This window comes from Diceros bicornis, chromosome 11, assembly GCF_020826845.1.
Source record: "Diceros bicornis minor isolate mBicDic1 chromosome 11, mDicBic1.mat.cur, whole genome shotgun sequence".
Classification (NCBI taxonomy): Eukaryota; Metazoa; Chordata; class Mammalia; order Perissodactyla; family Rhinocerotidae; genus Diceros; species Diceros bicornis.
The window spans coordinates 38,828,602-38,843,344 of NC_080750.1; the positions used below are offsets into that span (position 1 = coordinate 38,828,602).

The 14,743-nt window shown below is 33.8% G+C and overlaps 1 protein-coding gene across 7 annotated transcripts in view; it reads right to left on the minus strand.

Moving 5' to 3' along the window:
• LRBA (LPS responsive beige-like anchor protein) overlaps positions 1-14,743 on the minus strand; it is a 723,014-nt gene that overhangs the window by 62,629 nt on the left and 645,642 nt on the right. For all 7 annotated transcript variants that reach the window (XM_058550176.1, XM_058550181.1, XM_058550180.1 and 4 more), the window contains one exon: positions 13,186-13,353. In XM_058550176.1, the coding sequence (XP_058406159.1) occupies positions 13,186-13,353 (168 nt within the window). The remainder of the gene's footprint in view (positions 1-13,185; positions 13,354-14,743) is intronic.

The following is a 14,743-nucleotide window of genomic DNA, read 5'->3' on the forward strand; positions in this document are numbered from 1 at the left end:
AGCCTGCCTAAAAAAATAAGTGGAATGTTGCTTCAAAGAGGTTGCCAATACTGAGGCAAATATAGTGAAAACATAGTGAAAAGTTCTTAAAAAAAGGAGAGTTAATTTACTGCATTCAGAAGGTTAAATATTTCTCAAAACCAGACAAATATGTTTAAACTATGTCATGGAAAGAAGTAGTCATTTGGACATTCATTTGGTAAGAATCATTTAGTCTATTTTTTTCAAGAATATTTGTGAGCATCCACTGTATAAGAACACTAAAATGAAGTACAGTGAGGAGTCAGATGACATGATCCTTGCCCTCAAGAAACTTAGAGCCTGAAAAACAATACACACACACACACACACACGCACTCCAATTACACAGTACTGGCAGGGAGACAGAGAAGTAAGACAACAAATTTACTGTTATAACATAGTTTAATAATATTTAACATTTTAAAAATTTGCACTTGACGCAAGTGTTTCCCAAATACTAACAGAATTTCAGTTGCTTCTTTGCACCAATAATGAAAACTAAAAACAGTGGTTCTGAGTAAACTTCCTCATTTTTGTTAGAAATAAAACAAAGTTGACATTCTGAACATTTAGAAATCTGTAATACTTACAATCTTATACAGATTTTTCAAGTCTATGCAATTTTTTTATCTTAATGTTTCTAGAAGATTGTATTTAGTTTAACATTCAGTCACTTGATTTGAGACTACTTTTCACACTCTCAATTTAAAATAAAGATGGTGCCTGCAGGAAGCAGGGGTTCCTGACAAGTCATCAGCATAGTAGAATGGCTCAGGATTCCTTGGGTAATCAATAGGGAAAAAAAAAATCATAAAAATGTTAATACTTTGCTTTATGTCCTTGAATGTATAATTTACTACACCTATTTAAGTAATAAGTCTGCAATAGGCATAATAACTAGCAAAATACAAAGATTAGCTTAACTGACAACTCTGATGTTCATTTAATTGACTAAGGGAAACTGATTATTGTGGTTTTGATATACAAGAAAGTCTGGCATAATTTCAAGGTATTTTTTATGTAGGTTTTCAATTAAAACTTGACTAATCTTTACTGTTTATTTGGCTTTTCATTGTACAGTTCCTGCCCTGCACTGTGTCAAATATGCCATCTGTGTAACATGCTTCTGGCCAAAGATGCTTCAGGATTATTTTTGTAACACTTTGAATTGTGGCTGCATGAAATCTTAACTTATTGTATTCAACACTTCTAATTTACTCTGTTGCCACAAACATCGTAATCATGTTGTCCTACTCTTAAATCTCACTGCAGTCACAACAAAGATTCCTGCCCTACCTGCTTAAAACAGGCTTACAGACCATTCCCCCAACTATTTAACAAATGTTAACAATGCTATAAATACCAATTGTGTTTATACTTTCTGAAAGATTCACTGCAGCCAGTCTTCTGCAGTAGTGTTAGAGCTGAAAAAAGCTGTTGACTCCCACCAAGAAAGTGATTGAATTCTAAGCCAAAAATGCTTTTCCTTGGATAAGATATCTGATTTGCTACTGCTGTCATGAAACTGGGGTCATGTAAACTTAAACACTGCTGCTGCTTCTTTTGGAGAACAGACCTTCTCAGAGTGATTATGTGTTGCTAAAACAGCATTTGGAAGGATAAATTTGGAAGAGGGAAAACCAACCACTGACACTAAACACGACGCAGGGAAAACTTGCAGCTTTTACTTTCATGTTGTGAGACCCACTGTATATAATCCTTTAAATTGAGCAATATCATGGCTCTTCTTCCCCTCTTCCCTACCCATCTATGTAAACAGAGCTGAGTTCCATTTTCAAAAGGAAATTAATAACTTTAATTTCTGAACTCACATCAACATAAAATAACATTGTATTTGCTTGAAAAGTAAAGGAGAAAATGACGCTTCCAGAGGAAATGTAGTGACTACTTATGGCAAAGTGTAAGATGAAAAAGCATAGACAACATTGTTCATATTAATGCTGTTCCTAAGCAACATCTACCTGCAGTGTATCTTTCAGCCTTTAAACCTCCACCCCTTCTTCCAACCTCGGGCACACCCCAGGATCTGCCCTGGCACTCCCTACAGAATGGCTGCTCAGACACTGTGCAGTGTTTGTACTTTCCCTTTTGTTAAAACCTGTTATCAAATCCCGTGCACAGACAGCTGAATGACTGGAAAGGATTGTTTAAAAAAAAAAAATTTGTAACCAAATAAATTATCTCTAATGTGGAGTTTCAAGCATTAGTAAAAGGCAATGAATCCTGTGGCAGGCGCTTTTTCTGTATACGTCAAACGACATCATGTTCTAGCTGACTTGAGCATGTGACTCCAGCATTAGTTAACAAAGCCCAAATTTGGAGATGGAGGCTTTCCACTTTTTTACTTTATACTTTCACATTATTTGAATTTTTTATAGTTAACACACATTGCTTTGATAAATGTTTTTAAAGCCCTTTACATAACTAATTATATACAAAGACATACACACAACTTAGTAGTGAACCCAGAGTTCTAGAATTCATGAATCATAGGCCAAAAGCCTTCTTGCTTTTAGAAAATGATGACAAGAACGACAATTAACAGTGATATGTCTAAGATATTTTCCCTAAAAGTAGAAGTGATCTTTTTGGTCTTTCTCAAATATGATGGGAAAAATGAAGAAATAAACTCAAATTGCTAAAAACTATGAAAAAAAATCATAGCTCAGTGAGTTAAAAAACCAATTAAGAGATTGGAGATATTCTGATTCCTGAGTGAGATACAAGTTAAGAAATTGTAAATTCCTTCATCTTTAGCAAAGTTACATGAAGATTATTCTATTATACAAAGTCACTATCCTGGCAACATTGAACATGGCCAAAAACCAGAAAGTAAGCACAAAAGACCTCCAAACAGCCAAAGCAAAGTCAGTATCCTTATCCTCATGTTAACATGTATCACTTGTTTGGATTTTCAAGCAGATAATTTTTCCCCCTCAAAAGAGAAAAAGAGTTGTGGGTTGGCGTTTTCCCCTTGATTTTTAATGAGAAACTATTTTCAGAGCAGAAAGTAGCAAATGAAAGAATTCCATGATCTCACTAATCAAAGATAATGACCATCTTCAGTTAGATGACCATATAAACATCTTGGGGTCCATAATTCCAGACTTTTGCTAATGCATATATACACATATAAAATTATATTTTATATGTTTCATAACATGATCTGTTTTTCACTGTAATATGACAACAAAATGTATGTCCATGGCAATATATAGAGACCTATATTGCAATATTTTTGATGATGTATACCATTCCACTGTATGGATTTACCAATATTTACCTAGCCAATATTTAAGTTCTCTATTTTTAGACATAACTTGTGGGGGCTTTCTTTTGCTATTATGAACAACTATACAATTGAACTTTTTTTTTGCATATGTGCTCAATTATTTCTTTCAGTTAAAGTTCTAAGTAAATAGTGCATGAATATTTTAAAATCTGATACAGATTGCTATGGAGATTCAACCCATTTTCATCCTCATCAAATATATGACAATGTCTGTTTTCTAAACAATATTAGGAATTTTCATTATTTTTAATCTTAGATAATCTAATAGGTAAAAATGCTATTGCATTTTAAATGGAATTTCATTGATTACTAACTAGTGAGGATGAACTACTTTTCATTTGTGGTTTGTATTTCATGTTTTGTGAATTATCTGTTCCTGAACTTTGTTATTTGTTGTTTTTTTAGATGTACAAAAACTTCAGTTTTAAGTAGCCAAATATATCAATTTCCTTAATAACTTTTGGCTTTGATATTAGACTTACAAAATGGTCCTTCTCCATTCCAAGATTATAAAACTACTTACTTATATTATCTTCTAAGTTCTGTAGTTTCACTTATAAATTTATCTTTATTCCAAACAAATACATGTAATTTATTTGTATTTTATTTCACTTTAAGACGTGAAATAGGGACCTACATTAATTTATATTATAACAATTAGCTAGCTATCCTAACATCACATCTTGAATAAGATAGCCTTTTCCCAGTGATTTAAAATACCGCTTTTATCCTATATTCTCATATGTAATATGTCTATTTTTGGAAGCTCTATTTTGTTCCATTGAACTTCAGTTCCTTGACTAGAACATGTTGTTTTGATTATTGTAGTTTATGTTTTTGTATCTATTATTAATTTAGTTCTATCAAATCTGGTAATTTGGTTTCTCAGGCTATCACATCTAAGAAATAGTTAATTGTAGACTGGGAGGAGGGGTGCCCCAAAAGCAGACATTTTGACACAGTAACAAGAAGGGAGAACTGATAGTTTGAGAGTAGACATAGGGCAAAGATAAAAAGAAAGCGTAAGAATTGAAAAAGAAAAGCAATATGGAATTATTTAGTTTAAGGTCAAATATAGCACAGAACAATAATTAATATTAATAATAAAAAAATCACATTCACTAATTATATTCCTCACTTGTCATTACTCACTATCTTACTGTAAAATGGCCTCTACTCCTAAAAATTGTAGAACACTCATTATTTTTCAAGTACATTAGAACATTTATGAAAACTGACTATGCCCAAGGTGAGTCAAGCCTCAACAGATTTCAGAGAATCTGTATCATATATACCATATGCTCTAGCTTTAAATTAAGTTAAAATTAATAAAAAGATAACTAGACTGGATGTATGAAGGCAAGCCCTCACTGAAGAGATAACCTGTAAACTGAGGCATAAATGACAAGGAGCCAACATGTGAGAATCTGGAACAGTCAGAGAAAACGGCTATCATAAAAAGGTGCTAATTCAGTGACAACCTTCACACGATCAGGAACAGAAGGAAGGTCAGTGTGACAGGACACATGAATGAGGAAGAAAACAGCATGGCATGAGATCAGAGGGGTAAGCAGGGTCCAGATCATATGGCTCGAGAAGGATTTTATTCTATGTTTAATGTGAAATAGGAAGGTTTAAGTAGAGGAGTGACATGATCTGATTTCCAATATTAAAATATCGCTTTGGCAGTTCTATGGAAAGTGGATTAACAGTTAGTTAACTGTAGAAAAGGGTGACCAGGTCTACTAACGCTAGCCAGGGAGGGATGACGATGGTGGCTTAGACTCATGATAGACAGACATACATGGTTTCCAAATATGTTTTGGAAATACCATCAACCTAGCTGCTCATCATCATGAACTTCTTATGCCTCCCCACCTACCACATGGTTTTTTCCAGTCATAGAGCTATACTATACTCCTTCCCACACGCTGGACTCGCTGCTTTGAATTCTCCTACCCTTTCTATTGCTTCACCCTCTTAATTGCTCATTTCTTAAGGACTATGTTTAGGCAGTTATTGCTCCCTTAATTTGGGTTAGCTTTTCTCCTTTGTGTTCCCACATATAGTGTACACATCTCACTCAGAGCACGTCACTATACATACAATTTTTAAATACCTTTTTCTGACCAACTAAAATGCTATCAATGAACTGTTTTATACTAAGGGCTAGATAACTGAGCTCTCAGTGTTTGGATATAACAAATACCATTTATATGATAATTGATAGGTGAATTCTGGATAAGTAAGGATATAGAATTATTCTAGAAACAACGCATGTAAATACAATTATATTCTAAATATACTAAAGAAATTATTTAAGGAAAATACTTATGTTACATTTTTGTTTGTTTTTAATTTTTTTTTTTTTTTTTTTTTTGCTGAGGAAGATTTGCCCTGAGCTAACATCCACTGCCAATCTTTCTCTTTTTGTATATGAGCCACCACCACAGCATGGCCACTGACAGATGAGTGGTGTAGGTCTGTGCCCAGGAATCCAAGCCAGGCCACCAAACTGGAGCGTGCCAAACTTAACCACTAGGCCACCAGGGCTGGCCTATGTTACATTTTTTAGAAAAGGAAAAATTATTTTGTAAAATTAATATTCAACTCATCATGTATTTACTTTGTGAATTTGGATTTTAGAATGTTTTTTCTTATTAAAAATATTTATTTTTACTCATATCTTACTCTGAATTCAATTATCCTAATTTTTCTCTTTTAAAATTTCTTTTTTCTTTGGTTTTTAGTTTTTTTGAAATGGTGTTAGAAAGCTTTGATAAGATTGTATGAAGGAAGCAAAGTGAATGAGTCAAACCAAATTCAGCAGAATTAATAATCAGAAAATAACCAACTTTTATTTATTTGTACATTGTCTATAAAAGAATATATGTAATTGTAGGAAAATGAGCAGATTAAAAAATGGTAAATGTAGAGAAAAAGGAAAAAAAGTACCAAAGAGAGAGGGAAATGAATAGTAGAGAGCTGTTACAACACACAGCTAAAGATAAGAATCTATCCTTTAGTTGGAGGTCACAGATATCTGAAAAAAATTAGCATATTTGCCTGAAAAATAATTCTTTCTGTTGTGTGATATATGCAAATACACATAGTTGTATATTGATAACCCAGCTGTTTTCTAAAAATTAAAAACAACATAAAAATTTAATGTGCTGCAGGCTGTTTCTCTGATTACTCTTTTTCCTCTTATGGTTATTATTTCTACTGTTTAGTGCTTTTTTTATAGAGAGATTATTTTTATGATCACTTACTCTGCCATATGTATTAACCATTCACTCTAGAATAAAACTTTCTCAAGAGGAATGAAGCTTTTCCCAAGTAGTAGGTGAATACATGACTTGTATGTAGACAATTTGCCTCTCTGTAAGACTGTGTGAAGATCTAAGTGTTTCAAATTGAACTAAATATATAGTAGTGAAAGTAAAACTATAGCTACTGAACAGAAATAAGTGTAGCCTCGTCTGCTTTTAATACTAGAGAGGTACAAATCTATCCTGGTACCATTATTGTGATTTTGCAGAGATAATGTTTTAATATAAGCCAAGTGTACACACAAATTTACATACTAATATTAGAGATGTTAAAGCATCTTAGAAACGCAAGATTCTGAAGAAAAGATGGTGTAGCCTGGAGATGGGGCTGGGGAGCAAATTAGGAGATGGCAATAGTGGAAGCTTTACAACTAGCAAGACTTGACAAGACTTGACTTGGAGGCTGTCCTGGCCTGGGGGTTACAGGCATGTAGTTGGCCAAAGTTAGAGCCGTGGGAGCTGGCTCCCTGGGTCTCCTTGTACAGCTTTACTCCAATCTCAAAGTTTGGAAGGACACAGTGTTTATGAAGAGAGAGACAGTCTGTGGGCAACCTCTCTGAAATAGTGCCCTCCTCCCACGTCACCCTGTATCCCCTTAACCAGCCTTATATGCTTCATAGCACTTGTCAGTAACTGAAATCAGTCTTTATTGTTTATTTGCTGTGTGCCCCACTAGAATGTGAGCACCATGAGAGAAGGAACTTTGTCTGACTTTCTTTGCTCATCTCTGTATTTTTAGCACCTTGAACAAAATGAATATGTGTTGAATAAATGAATGAGTAATGAACGAAAGAATCAACTCTCCCAATTTATCAGCCCCTTTCTTATCTATCCAAACCAGCCTTGATCCACCATTTCAACAATATCCCTTTAACAATTTCATCAACCGCCTTCCACTCTCAATCCTTTTTTATTTATTCCACCATACTCCCATGGCCAAAACCCATCTCTGTCTCTCTCTCTGTATATACTTACTTACACACACACACAGACACACACACACACACACACATGCCTTCTCTGTTCGACGTTTCTCTGCATCTCTCTGCTGCCTTTGAGAAAAGAGAAAAACAACATGGAAAGGAAATAATAATTTATTACTGAGCATCTATTAAGCACCCATCACTACGTTAGGTATTTCCATAAATAATATTTCACTCTTGGTACAAACTCTCATAATCTTGTTGCCTTTCCATCTCTTTCATGCCACCTTTACTTATCCCAGTCCCCAGGGTAACCTCCTACTCTCTAAGCACAGACAAGGCAGTATTGTTTCCTGCTGTTCAGTGCTTATCTCTATCTGTGTTCTGGATTTTGTTCCTTTCCTCTTCCTCATAGAGCTTGGTAGTCTTTTACATGCTTTCTTTCCTGTATGTTTGACATGCTACCCTCTTTTGGGATCTTTCCAACTAACACTGAAACATGGTCAAATATCTACCCATTAAAAAAAAAAATCTCCCTTAGAGTGACTGTTAATGGGTATGGGGTTTCTTTTTGTGGTGACAAAAATGTTCTGAAACTAAATCGTGGTGATGCTTGTATAACTCTGTGAATATACTAAAAACTATTGTATTGTACACTTTAAACGGGTGAATTGTATCATACATGAGCTACATCTCAATAAAGCAGTTAAAAATTCTCCCTTCAATTATTCCCTTTCTTCACTGTGTTTACTTGTTCACCTCCCATTCACAGCATAGTCCTCTACCATCTAAGCTACTTTCTCTAAGATCAGCAATGACTCTTAGAATAATCCAATGGGTACTTTTCATTTCTTATTTGTTCAATCTTCTTCCAGACAGGATCTAAAACATACATGTGGTTATGTCACCAACCTTCAGCCTTCAATCTACTGCTTTATAATGCAGTTAAAATTACTTTTATGGCACTGAAGACCCTTTGTGGTCTGGCTCCTGTCTCTCTCTCTTACCTTATCACCTTTGGTTCATTCCACATACATCATATGCTCCCGTCATGATCTCTTTCACCTATGTGCAGGAAGCTTATGCAGTTTCTTCTGTGTAGATATCCTTTGTCACAACTCTACCCAGTGTTCTTATTTATCCTCTAATCTACAGCTCCAGCCTCTCATATCCCAGAAAACATGCCTGGATTCTGGCAGTCTGGGTTGAGTGCCTATCCTCTATGCTTGTGCATACATACAGTGTACTTATTTCTATACTAAATTTATCACAGTGTATTATAATTGTTTACTTATCTATATTTCCCCACTACACAATGAACTCTAGCTGATAAGGGCAGGGACTTGCCTTTCAACTCTTTAACTTGTTTATGTATTTCAGGTTTAGTAAAATGTTGTTGAAAAAAATAATGACCTATCCTTGTTTTCTGTTTTCTCCTTGCCTCACTTTACAATGAACTCTGCATGTATCCTCTAGGAAACGGTCTCTAATAACTTTTTTAGTGTTAACATTTTATGATTCTTTCTATAATGCAATCAGTAATTCATATTCTTCTTTTTTTGCTGAGGAAGATTTGCCCTGAGCTAACATCTGTGCCAATCTTCCTCTATTTTGTATGCGGGTCGCCACAACAACATGGCTGCCGACGAGTGGTGTAGGTCCATGCCCAGGAACTGAATCCAGGCCCTGAAGCAGAGCGAGCCAATCTTAACCACTAGGCCATGGGGCCGGCCCCAATTCACTTATTTATTTATTTATTTATTTATTTACTTACTTATTTACTTATTTAAGAGGAAGATCCACCCTGTGCTAACATCTGCCAATCCTCCTCTTTTTTTGCTGAGGAAGAGTGCCCTGGGCTAACATCTGTGCCCATCTTCCTCCACTGTATATGGGATGCCACCACAGCATGGCTGGCCAAGCAGTGTATCGGTGCACGGCTGGGATCCAAACCGGGGAACCCCGGGCCGCCGCAGCGGAGCGCGTGCACTTAACCACTTGCACCACCGGGCCGGCCCCCACATTCTTTTTTAATAGTTATGTTTTCTAACCTATGGGTTTAATAGTGAACAACATAAAGAAAGGAACTAACACTTGTTGAGTACTTATGATGGGATAGGCACCATGCCAGGTCTTTACATTCATTATACCTCATATAATTCTCTATGGGGTGAGTATTATCATACCAATACCATATATGAGGAAAGAGAGTCTCAGGAAGACCCAAGTCATACAACTAGTAGGCATCAGGGCTAGAAATCAAATCTACATTTATTTACTTGTTTGTTTGTTTGTTTATTCTACTGTATCACACTGCATTGTGCCACAAGATTTAGCACTATGATATGGAATGGCTATAATAAAAGATCATATTTGTTTTAATAACATTCAGAAAGCACTGTGAATTAATCATGTATATTTATATAAATAGTGCTAAGTAATGAAGTGATATATTCTCCTTTCAAGAACATCAAGTACCTACCATTCTTAGAACATAATAGGCCATGTTTTTTGAATGAATGCTGAATCTAATAATATGTTTACATAATATAAAAATAAATTAGAGTGTGATGAGTGGGAAACTTTCCAGTTAAAGTTTAATTTGCTAATAATTAACTACTTGGGGTTGTGAGGAAGAAAAGCAGGTCAAAGAAACTTAAAGCAAAAGTTTTAAATAGTCTTTAGCAAATGCTAATTATGAAAAACAAATACCAAAAACTTATTTGATATGGCAGTTCCTGAAAAAGTTAAAGATAGAATTACCATATAATCCAGCTATTCTACTTCTGGGTATATATCCAAAAGAATTGAAAGCAGGGACTTAGATACTTGTACACCAATGTTCACGGCAGCATTATTCACAATAGCCAAAAGGTGGAAACAACCCAAAATGTCCATTGACAGATGAATGGATAAACAAAATGTGGTACACACACACAATACAATATTATTCAGCCTTAAAAAGGAAGGAAATTCTGACACATGCTACAACATGGATGAACCGTTAAGACATTATGCTTAGTAAAATAAGCCAGACACAAGAGGACAAATATTGTATGATTCCACTTATATGAGGTACAAGAGTAGTCAAATTCTCAGAGACAGAAAGTAGAATGGCGGTTGTCAAGGACTGAGGCCACAGGGAAATAAGGAGTCACTGTTTAAGGCATACAGATTTTCAGTTTGGGAAGATGAAAAACTGGAGATGGATGGTGGTGATGATTGCATAACAATGTGAATGGACTTAATGCCACTGAATTGTACACTCAAAAATGGTTAAAATGGTAAATTTTATATTTATTTACCACAATAAAAATATTACTTGAAGTCATAACATGTTAGTTTAAGTGAAAGAAAAAAATATAATTTAGTTTACACATATATTTCAACTACATATTTAACATCTAAAGGGTGTATGCCCAATTTCAAATATTCTACCAAGTTAATTTAACAAACATTTATTGTCTGGTTGTCTAACTACATGCCCTCAATTTGTTTTCAGAAAATATGGTAACCAAAGATATATGACAGTCTTCTAGATCTCCTCTGTCCAACACAGTAGCCACTAGCCACATGTGGCTATTTAAATTTGAATTAACTAAAATTAACTAAAATTAAACATTCAGTTCCTCAGTCACACTAGCCACATTTAAAATGCAGAATAGCTACATGGGACTAGTGGTTACCATATTGGACAGCGTAGATATAATGAACATTTCCATCACTGCAGAAAGTTTTATTGGACAGTGCTCTTTTAGATTACACTTTAAATAGTATTTGATAAACTCCTTTGGTAAATCAGTGGTGTGTGTCAGAAGGAAAGGTGGTCAATCCAAAATAAAAACAGAGTCAACTACATTGAGTGATCTGTAGAGGAAACAACCAGCTGATTTTAAAATGTTTCACTTTTTAACTAGCAATGTCACACCGATACAAGCTGAGAGCCATCCTTTATCGTGCAATGTTGCATAAACTTTAATGACATGAAAGGTTTAGCTATACCATCTTGGGCACACACCAATAGACAAGTCTTCAAAAAAAAAATAGGATCCCACATTGGGAGAAATGGTGTTAAGTATATTTTCACAGCAACTCTACAGAATATTATGGAATTTCAAAATTAAAACTATGGACACATTATATAGCAACATAAAATAATATATGCTGGTATGATAAGTAAAACAGATTATACAATCAAATTTATACTGTGATTTCAGTCATATAACAGCTATGTAGAGATATGGATACTTACTAGACAGGAATATAAAAAACAAAACAGGTGGTATATTTGGTGAAGAATTATGGAAATTTAATAGAACAAAGTAGCACTGTTCAAATATTGTTAAAACAATAAAGAAGAAAGCAAATAGGCCTATGCCATCCTATTCTAACAATGAAATTATGCACTGTTTTGTGACACCATTTGCATGTTTGCTCGAACCTCAATTTCATATATGGATCCTAGGTATATTCTGTGGGATGCAGTCAACTGTTGCTCTAAAAAAATAAAATGCCACCTGCAAGGAACGTTTTCATAGAACTGAAAAATTGGAAGAGTCTTTAAGAGTTCATCTGATCCAGCTCTAAAATAAACTGAAAAATAGCAATTCAAAACCTACGCAGTGTAAGACAAACATACATCTAGTACTTAGTGCTTTTGTCTGTGCACTATCTGTATGTAGCACATATAAACCAGGTGATAATATATATTGGCAAATATATTTAAATATGTACTTATTATATACTGTCAACATGATCAAGTTATAAGTAGAATTATAGGGGAATGCATCAAGTGCTGGTGAAAAATGACAAATCTTACTTATTACAAATGTTTCCTTTAAAGTGATGTACAAGTTTCCCTATGAATCAAAAGTCCCTGGTTTCTTAAACATAATTCTGTTCTAAAATTGTATAGATATTTAAGGCAATAACTTTCAATTCTATAATCTTTGCACATGATGTATGTTAGAGTTAAGAGGATGCATTAGATTAAAAATACAAAAAAAAAAAAAAGCAAGGCTATTTACAGACTTTTTGGTGAATAGTGTATTTGTCAAAACCATGTGTTCAGTGTTTACCTAAGATAATAAATGACAAAGACAAAACAAGTCTCAATAACGTCTAACACCAGGTTTGACAACGTAGGACAGTTTTAGACTTCATCCCTGCTATTAACTTCTATATAGTTATACATGTACTAATGTATTATATATAAGTATGTGTTTTATCACATTTAAATAGATTGATGCTTACCATCTTATTTCTTTAATGAATTAATTACTATTTTCCTAATATCTTAAATTAGTCAGTAGCCTTCAAAGTTATAAAAACTATAAATATAATTATTGATCCCTTAATGGGTTCAAATTGAAAAAGGTCTCTCTGTATATTGAGTCAAACATTTTGTTGGAAGTAAAGTCCTGGGTTCAAGTCCCAGCTAGGTCACTAACTGAAGGGTTATCCTGCTTAAGTCACTTCACCCATCTGGTTTAGTTTAATCATCAGTAAAATGATCAGTAAAATGAAAGAATGGGGAAGATGATATCCAGTACCTTCTAGTCTAAATATACCTATTAAACTCAGTCAGATAACTTACCTCTCTCAATACAGGATCAGTTATTGAATTCAGATTGACAGCTCCTTCATAGGTCAGGTAATAGAACACATTGAGGGATCGAACAGCCTCTGGTCCTTGCTGTTTATAGCCAAAAATGAGATCAATCCATTGATGAAGCTGGCAGGAAACAAAATCACTCTCCAGGGCCTGAAAAAAAAGGTGTAGATCATATTATTATGTGAAATCTATTTTTAAAATACATAGAGAAATTTAGAACAAGCAGTAAGGTTTAACATTAAGTTTACTGTGTTAAACATTTATTTTATTAAATTTGTTATTAAATTTATTTATTGTGTGATTTATTCTGATAGTCTATTTTCCACCAGAATCTGTTCTACTTTGTTTATAATTAGAGACTTTCTGGCACTTGTCACGCTGAATTGTAATAGATTGCTCACGTTTTAGTATTATTCTACTGTACTGTAAGCACTGTGAGGGCCAGGACTGGATCTATCTTGGTCACATTTGTAACTCAGGGCCTGACAGGTACTCAATTTATGCTTTAAAGAAAGGAGATCATACAATATAAAGGCTACTTTGGGACAGCAAATGTGAAAATATTAGATATTTACTATCCACTTGAAATATTTATAATTTTTCTAGGTATAAGCATTTTCTAGATATTAAGCATTTTGTTGTCTACTGCAATAAGTGTAATCAAATTTCAACTGAATTTTTATGCCAACAATTTAGATCTTGGGAGGGATACTTATAATTACTGAATTATTATTCTAGGTATTAATATCAAACCATACCAAATATTTGATGCTATTAACATAACAGTGTCCAATAAATAATTAATGAACATAATCAAGTATTCAGTGGAAATGCTGGGCACAAGACCCACTTCCAATTCATCATTACATTCCCAGTTACTAGCATCGTACCTAAAACACCATAGGTACCAATAAATGTTTGCTGCATTTAATAAAGTTATAAATACAAAAGAGTTTAAAAAACTGGAGACATTTTTTAGAAAATTATTCATATTTATATTACTTGATATCGTTCAAAATTATTCCAACATAAAAGTTTAGCATTCTGGACTAGCTTATCAATAAATAATGCTATTCAAATCACAGAGCTCTCAAACTCAAACTCTGAAGCTCAATTTGAAGTATACCAAGTTATATCAGATAATGCATCTCATTGAAATTCTTATTTTTAGAGTAATAAGTGTACGGCTGTGATGTATTTTTGGTGTGGCTTGCTGCTATGTTATCAATATTATAAAAATAAATCCATTGGTTTTAAAACAGAATCAACTAACTTCTATAGCAAGCAACCAATGAGATATAAACCATTTCTTGACAAAAGACGTTCCTATTAGTTCACAGGTGTACACTTGTGTAAATATATGATTTATTAAAATAAGTGCCTATGAATAAGAAATATGTTTATGGCCAAATTCAAATAACATATTTCCTTTAACTAATAATATAAACATAGCTTCACAATATATCACATACAATAAAATATATAAAATGAATCTGTAAATAAAATTCTAAGCAATTCTCATATTCCCAAGTATACCTGA